This window comes from Corapipo altera, unplaced genomic scaffold (genome assembly GCF_003945725.1).
Source record: "Corapipo altera isolate COAL_440 unplaced genomic scaffold, ASM394572v1 51, whole genome shotgun sequence".
Lineage (NCBI taxonomy): Eukaryota > Metazoa > Chordata > Aves > Passeriformes > Pipridae > Corapipo > Corapipo altera.
The window spans coordinates 3,546,768-3,562,770 of NW_020884892.1; the positions used below are offsets into that span (position 1 = coordinate 3,546,768).

Below are 16,003 nucleotides of genomic sequence, written 5' to 3' on the forward strand. Positions count from 1 at the left end.
AAGGGTTGGACTTGATGATCTCAGAGTTCCTTCCAGCCCGGCTGATTCTTTGATTCTATGATCACTGATGGGCTTAGGAAGGCTCTGGCAGCTTCTCACAGAAGCCACACTTGTAGCCCCTCTGCCATCAAAACCTAGCCACACAAACCCAATACAGCACAGAATTAAAAAATGTCCATTGTACTTAAAAATTCCCCATGTATAGGCTTAGTAAATGTATTTTTTTTAAAGAGGGGTTGTTTCCCTAAGCAAGTTGCTCTGATGTAAGCTGAGCTTTTTATACACCTGTTTGTTTCTTTTTGGTTAAACCAAACTAACAGTTCTGGCTAATGATTTGGATCTGGCTGGCTGGTGGTACTGCCATCCAGTGTTTTGTCCTAAGACAAAACTAGAAGAGTTGACATTGTTCCTGAACAGCCACAGGTTTTCACTGTGGCTTCCAGCCAGAAAACAGACCTGCTTCAGCTTTCCAGCGCTGCGCTGGGGGGAGTTTGGGGATTTTGACTGTTGTTTGATTGGGTCAGTTTCCCAGCAACTTCCTCTAAGCTCACTGGTTTTGAGAGATAGACAACAGGTAATTATTTTAACCACCATCCCTCTCCCACACTGTAGCATACCTGAATCTCTGTCAAGATGTAAGGACATTGAGGGATTTGGGTAGAAGACACATTACAGCACTGGACAGAGTCCCTTCTGTGGAGTAAACCATTCATTCATGCTGAATTAGGAACCTAAGTAATTCTTAAAGATGTCTCTTTTGGCCTTGGTTTAAAATGTTTTTGCCAGCAGCTGGGTTCTGATTTAAATTAATTCTTCCTGCAAGTAGTATATCTTTCTCTACAGGAGAAACAATTGTCTGTGTTAATTTTAAATAGCCAGTCCATCTTTTTTCCAAGCTGCTCTCTTGCTGCTATGAAATATCAGCGCTTTTTAGAGGATAAGAAATAGTAATTTGAGTGAAGAGTAGTTTAAAAACATGCCAGTTAAGGATGTGTAGCTGTGCTCCTGAAGTGTCATACATCCAATTACTAATGCCCAGATCAGTCCCTTCAGTTAACAACTCCAGTAGAATCCTGGGACAGATTGGAAGGGACTCTGAATGCACTGATTAATTCAGAGTTGACAGTGGCTTTACCAATCAACAGAAACATGACCGTTTCTTAAATGTGTTGGAAGGCGCAGGCACAGTGCTGTATTTCTTACACAAACACAAGCAGGCGTTTGAAGCTGCTGTCGCTGGGGAGGGGAGGTCACTTCATCCATCTGTTGCATCCAGGTGCCAGCTGACAAAGTGCTAAGCTGACTGCTTAGCAAGGGAGATGCAGAGTGAGACAGTTCGTTTAAACAAACCTGTTCAGGAGCAAGTGAAGGCCCTAACAGCCCAGAGAAACCAGGCTTAGCTATTCAGGTGGCATATACTCTGTTTTCTCCTAAATTATCTTAAAATCACTTATGGGTGTTTCTTTTTTATACAGCTGAATTGTCCTAGTTGTGAGGGACAAAACACTTACTTTTGACACTCTAATCCACAATACTAACACTGAAGGAATTTTTTCCAGGAAGACTAAATGCTAAATTTCAGGAACTAAATGCTGTTGAGATGGCCTCATACTCTAGAAAGGCCATTTGAGTCCTGTGGTCAAAGTTGAAGCTCTTATTTTCCATTAAGACATATTTTTGTTTACCTCTCAATTCCTTCCTAAAGCACACCATCCAGTTCACAATTTTTTGGTGTAGGAAGAGTTCAAGAACAAAGCAATTGTCATTGAGTGTTAAGATTTTTATTGATTTCTTGATTTGATGGGAAGTGTTGGTTCGGGGGATTTTTAAGTTTCTTTCAGGTTACACACAGACTATGAAATAGTTCTGTTTGTAGCAAAAAGTATTGGCAAGGTGCATCCCAGCTCTTTTTCAACAGATTGTTTCTGAAAGATGTTTGTTCCTCTCAGAAAGGGGAAGAATGGGGCTACTGCCATCATCATCAGATTAGTGAATAAATTTTAATAGTTAACTATCAGAATTCAAACACTCTGTAGAGAGGAGGCTGTTTTTTTTTTTTTTTGTGAGGGTGAGAATGTTCTTACAGATATTCAGCACTAATTGAAGGCGTTCAGCAAATCAGTTCAATTTTCTCATTTGCCTGTTTTTCCCCAATATATATGTGGCCTTTTTTGGTGTTAACTGAGTTTGCATGGCACTCAGTACCTTCCTCACACCTATACTCATAGTGAATGTAGTCCTTCTGTTAGGGGCTGGATGTTCTCAGCTCATACTGAGATGGAAGTTGAGATTCAGTCCTTTGTGAATTACTTACCAGATTTGGGTTTCTTAGGAAAATATTTTCCCATGGCCATAATCTTAATTATTAGTGCTTATCATACATGTACAAGGGGTTTCTATGCATATGACACAGCAACCCTTTGGCAGAGAAATGTTTTTATATTGCAATTCTGAATGTTATTTTTAAGTCTTTTTAAATAGCATTTTTGGAGTTCTGTTTTGAAAACAGGGAGATATAATCAGCTGTATTTATTGTAACACGTCTCTTCCACAGCCTTTACCCTTAGTCCGACTGAAGGAAGTAACAAACTTGATCTGCCTGAAAGAGGCACATAAGGAGAGAAAAGCAGCATGAAACATTTCTTAACTTGGTCCTAGTTATTCACAAGTATGGATCACAAATTCAAGTCTGTGATTCATCCTTTTTTTTAGTAAAATTCCAATATTCAAAATTAACAGTTACAATTTGGCATGAAAAGCATGAAATGGCAAAGTTTTATTGTTTGGTTTCAGGCACTTTATTTCCTCATTAAACTGATTAAGTCTTACTTTTTAATGGTTAGAAAGGAGGATTTAGGAGCAGGGTGCTTGGATTCTATTCATATGACTACTAGGAATTACATGATCCCAAGCAAAGTGGAGAAAATTCTGTAGTCCTCATCATAGCTTTTATTCCAATCTACAGTTCTGAATTTCTTTTGGCTAAAACATGTTTTGTCCACAGGTATATTAAATCTTCTTTTTTTCTTTTTTTTTTTTCCTAATGCTAGCACTAACTCTTACTGCCCACTGAACAAAAGCAGATTAATTAACCCAATTACTTTTTGTATATGTTGTTTTACAGTAGGTGAAGTAGCCTCAGGGAAACATAATTCAATAAGCAGCTTACATTCTTTGTGTCTTCTGATACTTTATGAGAAAACTTTGTTCTGTTGGTAGTCTGATCCTGCAGAGGAATTTGTGATGATTCATTTTCTTGTTGATAATAATCTAACATAGGCTGTTTCATGAAGAAAATGTGGAAAAATGTATTTGTTTCATAGAATCATTAAGGTTGGAAAAGACCTCTAAGATGGAGTCCAACTTTCACCCCTGCTCATCACACCAAAAGAAACCACTGCTCAAGCAGTTTCTGGTTCAAACAGCTGGAATTTTCTGGAATTTTTCTTAATATTCAAATATCCCTTGCAGGTATTGCAGAGAAACGTCAGTGTTAGAATTACATGGTTTCAGTAGCAATGAATAATTTACACCTACATTAGGGAGTTAAATGGGGACATTACAAGACTCTTTATATATAAAGCAGCAATATTTTCCAAAATCATAAAAGTCTACAGAGAAAAAGGTAGTTGAGAAGAGGCTTAGATCAAGGAATTTATGTAATGAAATTGAAGAAATCATTAGAGCAGGCACTGAAAAGCTGGGTGCTCTCCAGGCAGAGAAGCTGGAAGCTGGGACAGAAGCATTGCTAACATGGCTCCATAGAAATGTGACTGGCTAACTGTGTTAGAATTCAGCTTGCTTTGTGGTTGTTCCTCATTCTGGGGGTTGTAAATATGAATTTCGGATTTACTGATTAGCATCATGTCATTACCAGTTGTCAGTGTTGACATTTCTGCCTAAGGATGCCTGAGAAAGCTAAACTTGTTCTTACACACCTTGTTTCCTTCTGGCTTTGTGTCCCTATCACAGTAGAAAACCAACAGCACATTATGGATATAGATGGAATAACTTACTCTGGAGATTGAGTCAACTGATTTAGATTCAGGGGGAAAAAACCCTGAAAAATTCACTGGGTTTATTTTTCATTTTCTTCCATCAGTTTCTGCTTTCCATATTCATTACATTCTTTATTCTGGCACATTTGCATAGTGCCTTAATTTGCCAACTTTGTTTTCTCTAGCATGCATTTGCTACCATTTCATCTAATATAAGAAATTTTATTGGCATAAACTTAGACTTTTTATCTTTGTGCAGGTTTGGTTTTTGTTGTTTGGTTGTTTGTTGTTTGTTGGGGTTTTTTTTAAGATTTTCAGAATTCAAATTGCTCATTTGCTTTAAGGAAGAAATAGCTTCAAGGAATAATTCAGCTGATTACTGATTATTCATTCTTATTTCAGATGAGTGTTTTGTATAGAGTTGTAGACTCATAGAATCACAGAATCAACCAGGTTGGAAAAGACCTCCGAGATCATCAGGTCCAGCCCTTGATCCAACACTGCTGTGGTTACCAGACCATGACACTGATGCCACATCCAGTCTCATCTTAAAAACCTCTAGGGATGGTGAATCCACCACCTCCCTGGGCAGCCCATTCCAATGTCTGATTACCCTCTCTGTAAAGAATTTCTTCCTAATATCCAACCTAAACCTCCCCTGGCAGAGCTTAAGACTATGCCCTCTTGTCCTACTGCTGATTACCTGGGAGAAGAGACCAACCCCCACCTGGCTACAACCTCCTGTCAGAGAGTTGTAGAGAGTGATGAGGTCTCTCCTGAGCCTCCCCTTTTCCAGGCTGAACAGCCCCAGCTCCCTCAGCGTCTCCTCATAGGACTTGTGCTCCAGTCCCTTCACCAGCCTTGTTGCTCTTCTCTGGACCTGCTCCAGCACCTCCATATCCTTTCTGAACTGAGGGGCTGTGAAATAATTTGGAAACACAAATATTTCTGAGAATCCATTTTTAAAATTTTGATTTTTTTCTCTTTTTTTTAATTTGTGTAAGTATCACACTAGTTTTATTAAATAGAGTTTTATTAAACCTTCCTCTTTAGGGATCATACAGCGCATCTTGTTTTGATGATGTCTGTCTTCCTGTGGTAGCATTAGTTTCCTTCCCGTTTGTTCTTGTAGTGTCAGTGACTGTATCACCTGCATTGCTTTTGTACATAGTTACCTTCTTTTTGATGTTTGCTCTTTAGGTAATGATTCTGACGTTGACCTTGACAGGAAGGAAGATGAGCGAGAAAAAACTCCAAAGAGGCCCAGAGTTCAGAAAACAGAGAAAACCCCATCAACTAAGGAGACCGAACAGGTTCCAGGAGCTAAAAATCCTATTATAAGTGTGGTTTTGACAGCCCATGAAGCTATTCCAGGTAAGCAAAATCACCAATTATATAATAATTTTTTTTAAACCATGCTGACACTGTATAAAACAGTCACTGGTCTGAGACCAGGCTGTTTGGGATATTTATGATATGAAAAATAGGTACTGTTATTTGATTATCATGATACAGAGTCTCTACCTCGGACATTTACATAATTTTAGAACTTAAGTCACATTTCTTCTTCAGTGTGACTTGATTGTAGTTATCTGCATTAAGATTTGTCGTGTTTAGCCTGTGAATTGTTTTAAAGAAGAAAATGTTAAAACATTGACCAAAGAACAGAAAAGGATTTTTTACCTGTAGAACCTCTTTTATGGCTTTTGATTTTTGCATATATTTATGATAAATGTAAAATTGTTTATGAAAACATAAATATATGTATAATATACATACAAATAATTTAACAGAAAATGTGTAAATATATTTGAAAATCAAGTTCTACATAATGACTAAAGGTTTCAAACTATTTATTTTACAACTAAGTTTGCATTTGCCTGTTTATATAAACCATTAACACACCTGACCGTCAGAATCCCTTTTTAATAGTTTTGTGCATTATTTTCAACTTTGTAGCTTTGTTGTTCTCCTTTTTGTTATTGCTGATGTTTCTGAGTAATTGTTTTGCTTATAACTGTCAGAACAACTTGAATGTCTTTATTTATTTTCTTGTTGTGGTTTGGAAGCTGGCTGGATTTTCTGTGTTGTAGTTTAATGCCTTTTGATGTTGAGATCTGTGATACGCTTGGATTTTGTTTGCTAAATTGTGTTTCTAGTTGCAGTGGTAGAGGAAGCTGGATGAACTTGCCTACAAATATCCTGTGTGCTTAGAAGGAAAGTAAAAAAAAACACCTTCACGTTCAATGTCTGGGATTTACAGTTTCAGAGTTTTGGATTTACACTGAGCTGTTAAAAATTTGGCCTTGCTATACTGTAAATACAGAGGAAGGTGGGAGAGGACTGGTCAGCACTGGAAGTGTGGAAGCCTGGTTTTGGGGTGGTTTGAGGTCTGCACTGCTTCATTTCACTGACCACAGCTCCCTTTCTCCTGGGTGATGTAACCCTGAGCTCTTTCCTAACTGTTGTGAAACACTCATTTTCCCACTGCATGTGGCTTTTCCCCCATCCTGGTGCTTATTCAGCTCCCTGTCACACATGAGACTCCCCTTGCATCCTCTGCTCCTTCAGCTGGGAAAAGGGGAACATGCAATGGCTGGTTAAGGGGCTCATGTAGGTGTTAATAAATGGGTTCCTAAAGGTGTTAATTTATGGATATAAACAAACCTCTTCCCTTCCTCAGGCATTTTGGAAAGAGCTGTAACTGGAGCTCCCCTCTTGTGGTGCTAAATATTAGGAACGCTGTCAGGATTTTTCTTTTAGACCTTTAAATTTCTGGCAAGGACTAGAAAAAGACGTGGTAGACAGTGCAGTCAAAGATCCATTTTCATACCAAACTAGCCTAAAAAGGTGAATGAAATAATAGTAAATACAAATAGTGAAGCAAATGTAGGAAGCATGTGATGCAGGAGAGGAAATGAAAATCTAGAGGCCATTGGTGCCCTAATTGCTACTGCGTACAATTTTTTCATTGGATAACAAAAATTAGGGTTTCCTTTGCACATGTGCTTTTTGAGGGACTCAAAATGTTAAAACAACTTCAACTTTGGAGTTCCTTATGCATAGCACATGGTACATTCAGAAGGCTTTAATGAACCAAAAGGATTTATGATCAAGTGTGAACCTGCAGCTGTTTCTGAAGGTCCTCTCATTTATTTGATTGACAGTTACTAATCTTATTACATTCAAGTTCCCAGCTAAAATATGTGTAATAAAAAAGTCATTGCTGTTAAGACAGATATGAATTGTCACCTGACTTTTCAGCGTTTAGAAATTCTAGTAGATACAAGTGGTTAACTCTTTGAAGATTAAAAGGAAAAATAATTCATTTAGTGCAATTACATTTTAATTTATATTTCATTGATTTTCCTTCTTTTTTTCAATTAATTTCAATTTTCTAACTATATCTTAGTGTCACTAGTAATTCTTAGGCTGTTCTCCTTTCTCAGTAATATTTTAATGACTGGAGTTTTTAATAAAGATCTTTCATAGTCTGTTATTCCATTTTTCTGGAGATATATCATGTGCTGAAGAGGTGAGTTACTGCTTTAGACTGCTGTTGAAGAATATAAATGGATAAAACAGTTCTCCCTTCTCCCATGCTTTCTGTGTACTAGACCATCTGTAAAGTTAAACTCAAAATAAGGTTTAAAGGTGCTTAAGCATGATTTAAACTTATCCATCTGTAGCCACCTGTTACCTAGCTTTAAAGATGAATGGAAATATCCCTTTCTATGTCCACTGCAGTAGAATATTGGTGAAGATTTCATATGACAATTAGAAAAATAGAGAAGGCTTTGAGAATTAGTTCTCCCTTCTTAAATGAAAGATTCTTTTGGAAGTATTGCATTAACGTTTTGCCATAGTTTTGCTATGCACTATTTAGGTTTGGGACACTGCTTAAAATCATATGTTTAGTAGATTACGACTAAATTGATCTCCTCAAAATCCCTTTGAACAAACAGATGAGTTGGTTTTTAACTTCCCAGAAAGGACAGTTGGACAATATTGATTTTCCCCAATGTTCCTCTTCTGTAATTTTTTCTTGGGAGGCATATGAGCTTTAGAAGTCTGAAAACTTGCATAAACCTATGAACTAAATACAGCCTGAGTAAGAGTTGTAGATTTTTTTTCTGTGTAGGCATTGAAGTAATTTGACAGGAGGGTCTGTGCAAGCCTCATGCAGTGCAAGGCCAAGTGCAAGGTCCTGCCCCTGGGCTGAGGCAATCCCAAGTGTGGAGCCTGCAATGTGTGGATTGAGAGCAGTCCATCCAAGAAGAACTTGGGAGTGCTGGTGGATCAGAGGCTGGACATGAGCTGGAAGTGTTTGCTTGCAGCCCAGAAAGCCAAACATGTCCTGGACTGCAACCAAAGCAGTTGGGGCAGCAGCTCCTCTGTTCTGCTCTTGTGAGACCTCACCTGCAGGGCTGCATCCAGCTCAGGAGTCCCCAGCACAGGAAGGACATGGACTGTTGGAGCAAGTCCAGAGGAGGCCACAAAGATGATCAGAGGACTGGAGTACTTCTGCTGTGGAGACAGAGTGAGCTGTGGTTGGTCAGGCTGGCTACAGAGAGATCCAGAGAGATCTTCAAACAGCTTTCTAGGGCCTAAAGGGGACCTACTATATAGCTGGAGAGGGTCTTTTTACAAGGGCAGGTAGTGGTAGGACTGGGGGAAATGGCTTCAAAGTGAAAGAGGGTAGGTTTAGATTAGGTAGTAGGAAGAAGTTCTTCACTGAAGGTGGTGAGGCCCTGGCACAGGTTGCCCAGCGAAGTTGTGGCTGCCCCATCCCTGGAAGTGTTCAAGGCCAGTTTGGATGGGGCTTTGAACAACCTGGTCTAGTGGAACGTGTCTCTGCCCATGGAAGGGGGGTTGGAATTAGGTGATCTTTATGGTCCTTTCCAACCCAAACCATTCTATGGTTCTATAGCTGGAGGGATCTGGGGACCTTGAAGAGAAGGAGTGCTGTGGTCATGGACACACGCATCTGATACTGGATCAAACATAGTACAGTTTTTCATAAGCATCACAATTAAGAAGAAGAGTAAATAAATACAGTTCTATGCACCTCTGAAAATAGTTTGTTTTGAGTGGCATATACTTTTTTTTTTGTAGTCTATTTTTAAGAACAAGTGAGTAAATTCAGCCAAACATTCTATCTTTTAGTGGTTTTATGTATTGTATTTCCCACGTTTAAATTCTGTAAATTATCAAGGCTTCTAAAACCAATTTATTATTCATGCTTAATTAGTTTGATTCAGGAGAGATTTGAACATCTAAATTGTTGTTTTATGTAAATCCTCTAATAAAGACTCGGCTTGTTATTAGTAGAGTTGTTTTCAGTTCCTGTGAAGATGGTCAGTGGTAGAATGTTTTGGTTTTTTTTTCAAGAAACACAAAAATAGCATGAAGTATTCAATTTCTTGATGACAATTATTTTTTTGTTTTGGATTTTTTTCTCTGCAAATTCTTAATACAACACTTCTCAGGTTTTTCTGTCCCTGATTTCCAATGAGGAACTACTGTCCATAAAAATCCAGCTGAGTTCTCCTTCTGCTATACCCTTTGCTGTAATTTATGAATGCTTGGCTTCTTCTCCTATTGAGATTTTTGGGCAGTGGGGAAGAAGTGGAAGAATGTAATTTTTCTTACCAATTTGGGAGTGGCTTAGTTTAATTGATGACAGTCTTTCTCTTTAACTGATAACAGTATTTTCTGTTTAAGACAATTTCTTTTCTGTAGCTCATGAAATGATGGTTGTGGTTTTATGGCACATCTGAATGGATTTAGTATCAGACAAAATGATCCTCTTGGGGCAAAGGAGGAGGATTGGGACTACCCCTCTTTAAAGTATCTGGGTCAGTAAGTACAGACTGCTGTCACAGGCAAGTGCTTTCCTCTGACCCCAGCTTCCCGTCCTTTGGATCATTGTACCTGTTGCTGCAGTTTGTGGTAAAACACACCAGAAAACTGATACTGGATTTACAGAAAGAGAGAAATAGTGTAGAGTTTAACCAGATCCCCCCTCTTCATCTTCAAGAATTCCTGTGCTGGCTCTTTTAAGGCCATGTAGCATGTAGTTGAGTGGAGGACTGGAGAACAGACATGAACCTTGTGCTGATTTAAAGCAAATGTTGAATTACACAAGGGTTGGAAAATTAAACCTCTGAATGTGAGCAGATGTTTGTGTTATCATGGGGTTACGGATTGATTTAGCTCAGCCAATCTGATGTCCAGCGCTGTTGAAAGAGGTAGGAATCTTCATCCCCCCATTCACAGGTGTGTGTTTCTGTTGCTTTGTGTGAGTTAAAATGTGTTTAACCTCATGGTCAGCTTACCTATACAAATATTAAAAGGTTCTTTTGCTTGTTTTGAGCTTTATTTTGAGGGATAGGAGTAGGTTTGCATGGGGACCATTGGGGATTATGGGGAGGATTGATTTCTGTTGGTTTGGCTTTCAGAACTGTCTTACCAGAGATCATACACATTTGGAGCACATTCCACAGGATACTGTGGAAGCTGAAAAAATACATTTCTTCAAAAAGAGATTGTAAGAAACAAATATTCACTCCATATCCATAAAACATTATTTTACTAGTACAGACCAGGGTACTTACATTATGAAGATTTTTTTTTAAACTTAAACTTCAGTTGAGGTCCTTCTTTTTAAAAAAAAAAGTTCATCTAGTCAGATCACAGCAGTTCACAGAATCTCTGTAGGAAAGAAATAAGAAACTTATTGTATAAGCTCTCCTAGATTCTAACATTGGTTGAACTGGTGTTTGAATCTGGATGATCATATTTAATACATATCTATTAATTTGTCTCTAAATCCCGTCTTGAATATATTTATAGTTTCAGTCTCTGTGACATTGTGGAGTAATTATCCCATAATTTAATTACATACAGAGTGAAAGTGCACATTCTTTTGTTTTGTTTTAAACCTGCTGACTGCCTATAGATCTGTTCTTTGTGGTTTATGAGATAACGATTTTCCACACTTTTTTTCACAGTGTTGCTAATTTTAGAGATCTTTATCTCTCTTCCAAGCTGAAGGTCTCAAAGTTATGTATTCCTTTTCTAAACAAAGGGATTTTGTCTTTGTTACTGTTTGCTGGTTTATCCTTTTTTTTGTGGTCTGTACTTGAAATGTTAGGAGGTTCATGGAATTTAGTTGATTTGGTAGGAATTTGTTTGATGATGTCTCCTGTTTTATTTCTGTCCATTTCTAATAATTCTATTATCTTTTAGACTGATAAGTATTGGAGAGCTCTATAATGAAGGACAAGCTGCTTTTCTGAGAGACAGACTATGAGAGATCAGAGACCATCTCTGAGTTTGAGGTAGAGATGAGGCTTGTTGGGTGATGCTTATCTGTAGAAATTCCTGTCAGAATGTTATGAGGAACTCAAATCTTACTACTTTGAAAACAGATTTACTTAGATGATATTGACCGAAAAGAGGAAAGCAAAAAACAAATAAAGTCTAGTAAATTAAAAGACCATTCTGCATTTAAAATAGAGATCTAATAGTGTTGGAGGAAGGATATTTTAAAAGAAATTATCAATACAGTTAACCTCTTTTTTCCCCCTGATATGTATATGCTCTGACTTTTTGAAATGATCATCTAGGAAAACAGTTAGGAAAAACTTTTATCTTCCTTACTGGCATATGATGTTCTTACTGAAAAATAAGACCTTGTATCTGTTTGCCTTGTTCCTATACTTTTCCCTGGCTTGAATATTGAGGGCAGTTCTTTTGTGATTTGGGACATGTGGGGACTAGGTTGGGTAGAGCCTAGAAACCAATTTCCACACTTTCTAGGCACATGCTGTAGTCATTAGTTTGTGATCTAGCAGTGACTGCAGTGGCTGCTGGTCCATTAGCAGCCCACAGGCAGCATCCCAAGTGGATGAAGACAGATATGTAATGTTTCTTAATGCTTCCCTATCTTCTAAGGGTAGGAAGGGGGACAGGATTGCCTCCTGTGAGCAAGTGCTTCATCCATATGTTCCAAGAGCTGGATCTCCCTCTTTAGGTTTTTAAAGGCAATGGTCTCTCAATGAACTGCATAGGGAATTTAGAGGCAGTAATAATAGGATAACCTTGGAGCATTCTGCCCACTTAAAGTATGCAAAATACTGATGAGTTAGTATTTATCTAGTGAGTTAGTATATGTTTAGTTCACCCAATTTAGGTGATTAAATTTTTATAGTGGGAGTACAAAAGTCTATTAAACAGTTCAGCAGTCCTTTCAGGAAATGCTCAAACATCCTGAAAGGCAGAAGGGCACAGAGGAGAGTTAGTGTGGAGCATTTAATGAGAGTCTTTGTCTCACATTCAGGAAATGGGAGGCCTAGAAGAGGTAACCATGCATATAAAGCAGTTCAAGATCTATTTTCTCTTAACTAAGTCGTTCTAAATATAGAAGACTTTGCTTCTATTTTAAGTATTGAAGTATGGGAACACCAGTCTGGTATCTAATGTCTGTTGTATCACCTTTACACTGAACCCACTGATTGAACCATGTCTCCTGTGCTATGATGACAAACTCCCATCTCACTGGGCTACCACAGTGCAATCTGGGAGATGCAATTCTACTGGACAACCTAACATTTGTGGGAGAGGGAGGAACAAGAAGAATATATATAATATATATAGTACATAATTATAATATATATAACATATTATGTATAATACATATAATGTTCTGGTAACATTTAGATTGAAAACTTGGAAGATCAGTTCTGATGAACCTGCAGAATTTTTAGTACAGAACTGAAAGCATTATTAAAAAACGGTAGTTAAAAAAACCATTTTTGGATGCAGCCAGTTCAGTGAGCAACAGAGCTACTACAATCTGTTTAGTTCCAGAGTTGGCTGATTGATGTCTGATAAGAAAAGCTTCAATAGCCTTACACACTCCCAAATGGCCTCTTCTCAAAATATCTCCATTTCCCACTTTAAATCACTGTGAAGAACCCATGGAATCTCCATCTTTCTCCCTTTTTTAGTCTGTAGCACCACTTTCCTCCACTTAATGTCCCTCAGTCTTTCACACCTTTTGTTGGGTAACTCCCACTGTTGTTTCAGAGACTTTATGTTAATATTACCTATATGTTGTATAAATAATATCTTCAGGAATCTGATCGTAATGCATTCAGTAGAGCCCCTTTACTCCTGCTCCTAGTGGAGATAGAGAAGTGCACATGGAACACAGAATCATAGAATATCCTGAGTTGGAAACCACAAGAATCATCGAGTACAACTCCTGGCACTGCATGGGACAGCCTCAAGAATCCCACCATGTGCCTGGGAGCATTGCCCAAATGCTCCTTGAACTCTGGCAGGCTTGGGACCATGACCACTTCCCCAGGGAGCCTGTTCCCAAAATACTCTTTTATTCTGAGGGGATGGCAATATGCCCCAAATACAAGGAGTTTAAGGAAAGGATATGAAGACTTTTAAGTATAGACTAAACTGTGTTTTACCCGGCTTTATTTGTGGAACTGATTAAGCAATTTGGCAGAAGTTTTCAAAGGCTGTGGTATGAGGCAGAAACAGAAGAATGTAAATTTCATTTTGGAAAGTTACAGTCTTTTAAAGATGGAAATATTTGAGTGTAGGATCTCATAATAACAGGCATCAAGCACCATTTGAGTAACCCTCAAAACCATCAGTCCGGGCACATTATTTAAGCAGATCTGTAATGTAAGTACCGATATATTTTCAAAGTGTATCCATCATTTTATGCACAGGAACTTAACAGAAACTAAAATAGTTGAACTAATGATTACAGAGTTTAATGTTTTGTTTACACTTGTGTATTATAAACAATGCACATTTTAGTATGAATTTTAATGAGCATTTCTTTGTTTTCCTTATAGGAGCCACAAAAATTGTTCCTGTCGAGGCTGCTCCCCAGGAAAGTGAACCCACAACTCCAGAGACAACAGTTCAAGAGCCATCACAACGAAAAGGATATCAAGAATATTCCATTCAGCAAACCCCATATGAACAGGCAATGAAATCAAGCAGGTGATTTTGAAGTTCTTTTATTTGTGTTCATGCAGAATATGAATTAAATGCTTCCCCATCCATTTTCATGAAACTGAAATATTTTTCTAAGCCCTTTAAATAAAGGAACAGCTGAAAATAATCTGTGTGTAAATTGTATAATTTAAAATGCTTGTGGAGAATACATTTAAAAAAATCCTAAACATTTCTGTCCATTATGAATATTTATGGAATTTTGACTCATTATGTCATCAAGTTTCAGTGTTGTAAATATAACTGGCTTATTTTTTTCTTTTTAGGTTGGGCCCAACTCAACTGAAGATTTTTACATGTGAATACTGTAACAAGGTGTTCAAATTTAAACACTCCCTCCAAGCACATTTGAGGATTCATACAAATGAGAAGCCTTACAAGTGTCCTTCCTGCAGTTATGCCAGTGCAATCAAAGCCAACCTGAATGTTCACATGCGGAAACACACTGGAGAGAAGTTCAGCTGTGATTATTGTACGTTCACTTGCCTCAGCAAAGGCCACCTCAAAGTCCACATCGAAAGGGTTCATAAGAAAATTAAGCAGCACTGTCGCTTCTGCAAGAAGAAGTACTCGGATGTCAAAAATTTGATCAAACACATCAAGGAAACTCATGACCTTCAAGACAAAAAGGTGAAAGATGTTTTCGATGAGCTTCGCTTGATGACACGAGAGGGCAAAAGGCAACTTCTGTATGATTGCCACATTTGTGAGCGCAAATTCAAAAATGAGCTTGATCGAGACCGTCACATGCTTGTTCATGGGGATGAAAGGCCCTTTGCTTGTGAGCTCTGTGGTCACGGAGCCACTAAATACCAAGCTCTTGAGCTTCACGTTCGGAAGCACCCCTTTGTGTACGTGTGCTCTGTATGCCTGAAGAAGTTTGTCAGTTCTGTGAGACTCCGTGCTCACATCAAAGACGTTCACGCGGATCTGCAGGAGGATTCTGTTTTTAACAGCTCTATTAACCAAAGCTTCTGCCTGCTCGAGCCAGGAGGGGACATCCAGCCAGAAGCCCTCGGTGAACAGCAAACACAAACTGCAGGTGAATCGACTGTCACAGGTACTGATGCTGTTAACACACCACAGCCACCTGCTGGTGAAGGTGAATCAACAACTGCAGATGTCAACCATAATGGCCAACATAATGGGGATGTAAAAGTTGATACAATCCTTTCCTTGGAATTTGAAAACCCTCTGATGAAGAATGTAGCAGAGACACTGTGTCAGACAACAGAGATAGCAGTCCCAAACATTCAGCCCTGTGTAGCATCAGATTGCTTTCTGCTGAAAAATGGTACTGCTGGTCCTGAGGAGTTAAAGGTTTCTCCTCCAAATGAAGAGGAAGTTAATCACTGCAGTTCTGTAAATGAGCAGGGTGAAGAAATTCATCTTTTACTGTCTGAAGACAAAAGTTTAAATTCGAGTCAGAACAATGCAGTGGCTGAGAACCTTCCAGTCTCTGAAGAGAGAACCCGGTCTGTTCCTTCTAGTGAATCAGAAAAAAGCAATCCTCCAGTTCAGAACTCAGCAGAATCCACAGACCCTTTACCAGCACCAGAAGCTGGAGCAGCCACCAGCCCACAGGCAGCCGCTTCCAACAGGGCTACATCCAACGGTGGGACTGGATCCATTGCCTTCATGCAGATCTTGGATAGCTTGCAGAAGAGACAAATGAACACAGAGTTGTGTGAGAGGATAAGGAAGGTTTATGGAGACTTAGAATGTGAATACTGCGGTAAGGAGCAGTGGAATTATGTTTGTTTGGGGGTTTTTTAAATGTTATGTAGTGAGCCATCTTTTTCCTTCTCCTCTGGTTTACAGTGTTTGATATATTTGTGTATCTTTTCAGCAGTATTAATTTTGTAGTTCAGTATGGTTCTGGGGTCCAGTGAGATTTACTTTTTGCTGTATAAATAGTGTGAAATGAGTCAAATCTCCTCAAAAAACCCACTAGT

General features: G+C 38.5%; 1 protein-coding gene across 5 annotated transcripts in view; it reads left to right on the plus strand.

The window, feature by feature from the left end:
* Positions 1-16,003, plus strand: part of ZFAT (zinc finger and AT-hook domain containing) — a 128,067-nt gene that overhangs the window by 67,384 nt on the left and 44,680 nt on the right. For all 5 annotated transcript variants that reach the window (XM_027645752.1, XM_027645751.1, XM_027645756.1 and 2 more), the window contains 3 exons: positions 5,199-5,372; positions 13,886-14,036; positions 14,315-15,783. In XM_027645752.1, coding sequence (XP_027501553.1) covers positions 5,199-5,372; positions 13,886-14,036; positions 14,315-15,783 — 1,794 coding nt within the window. The remainder of the gene's footprint in view (positions 1-5,198; positions 5,373-13,885; positions 14,037-14,314; positions 15,784-16,003) is intronic.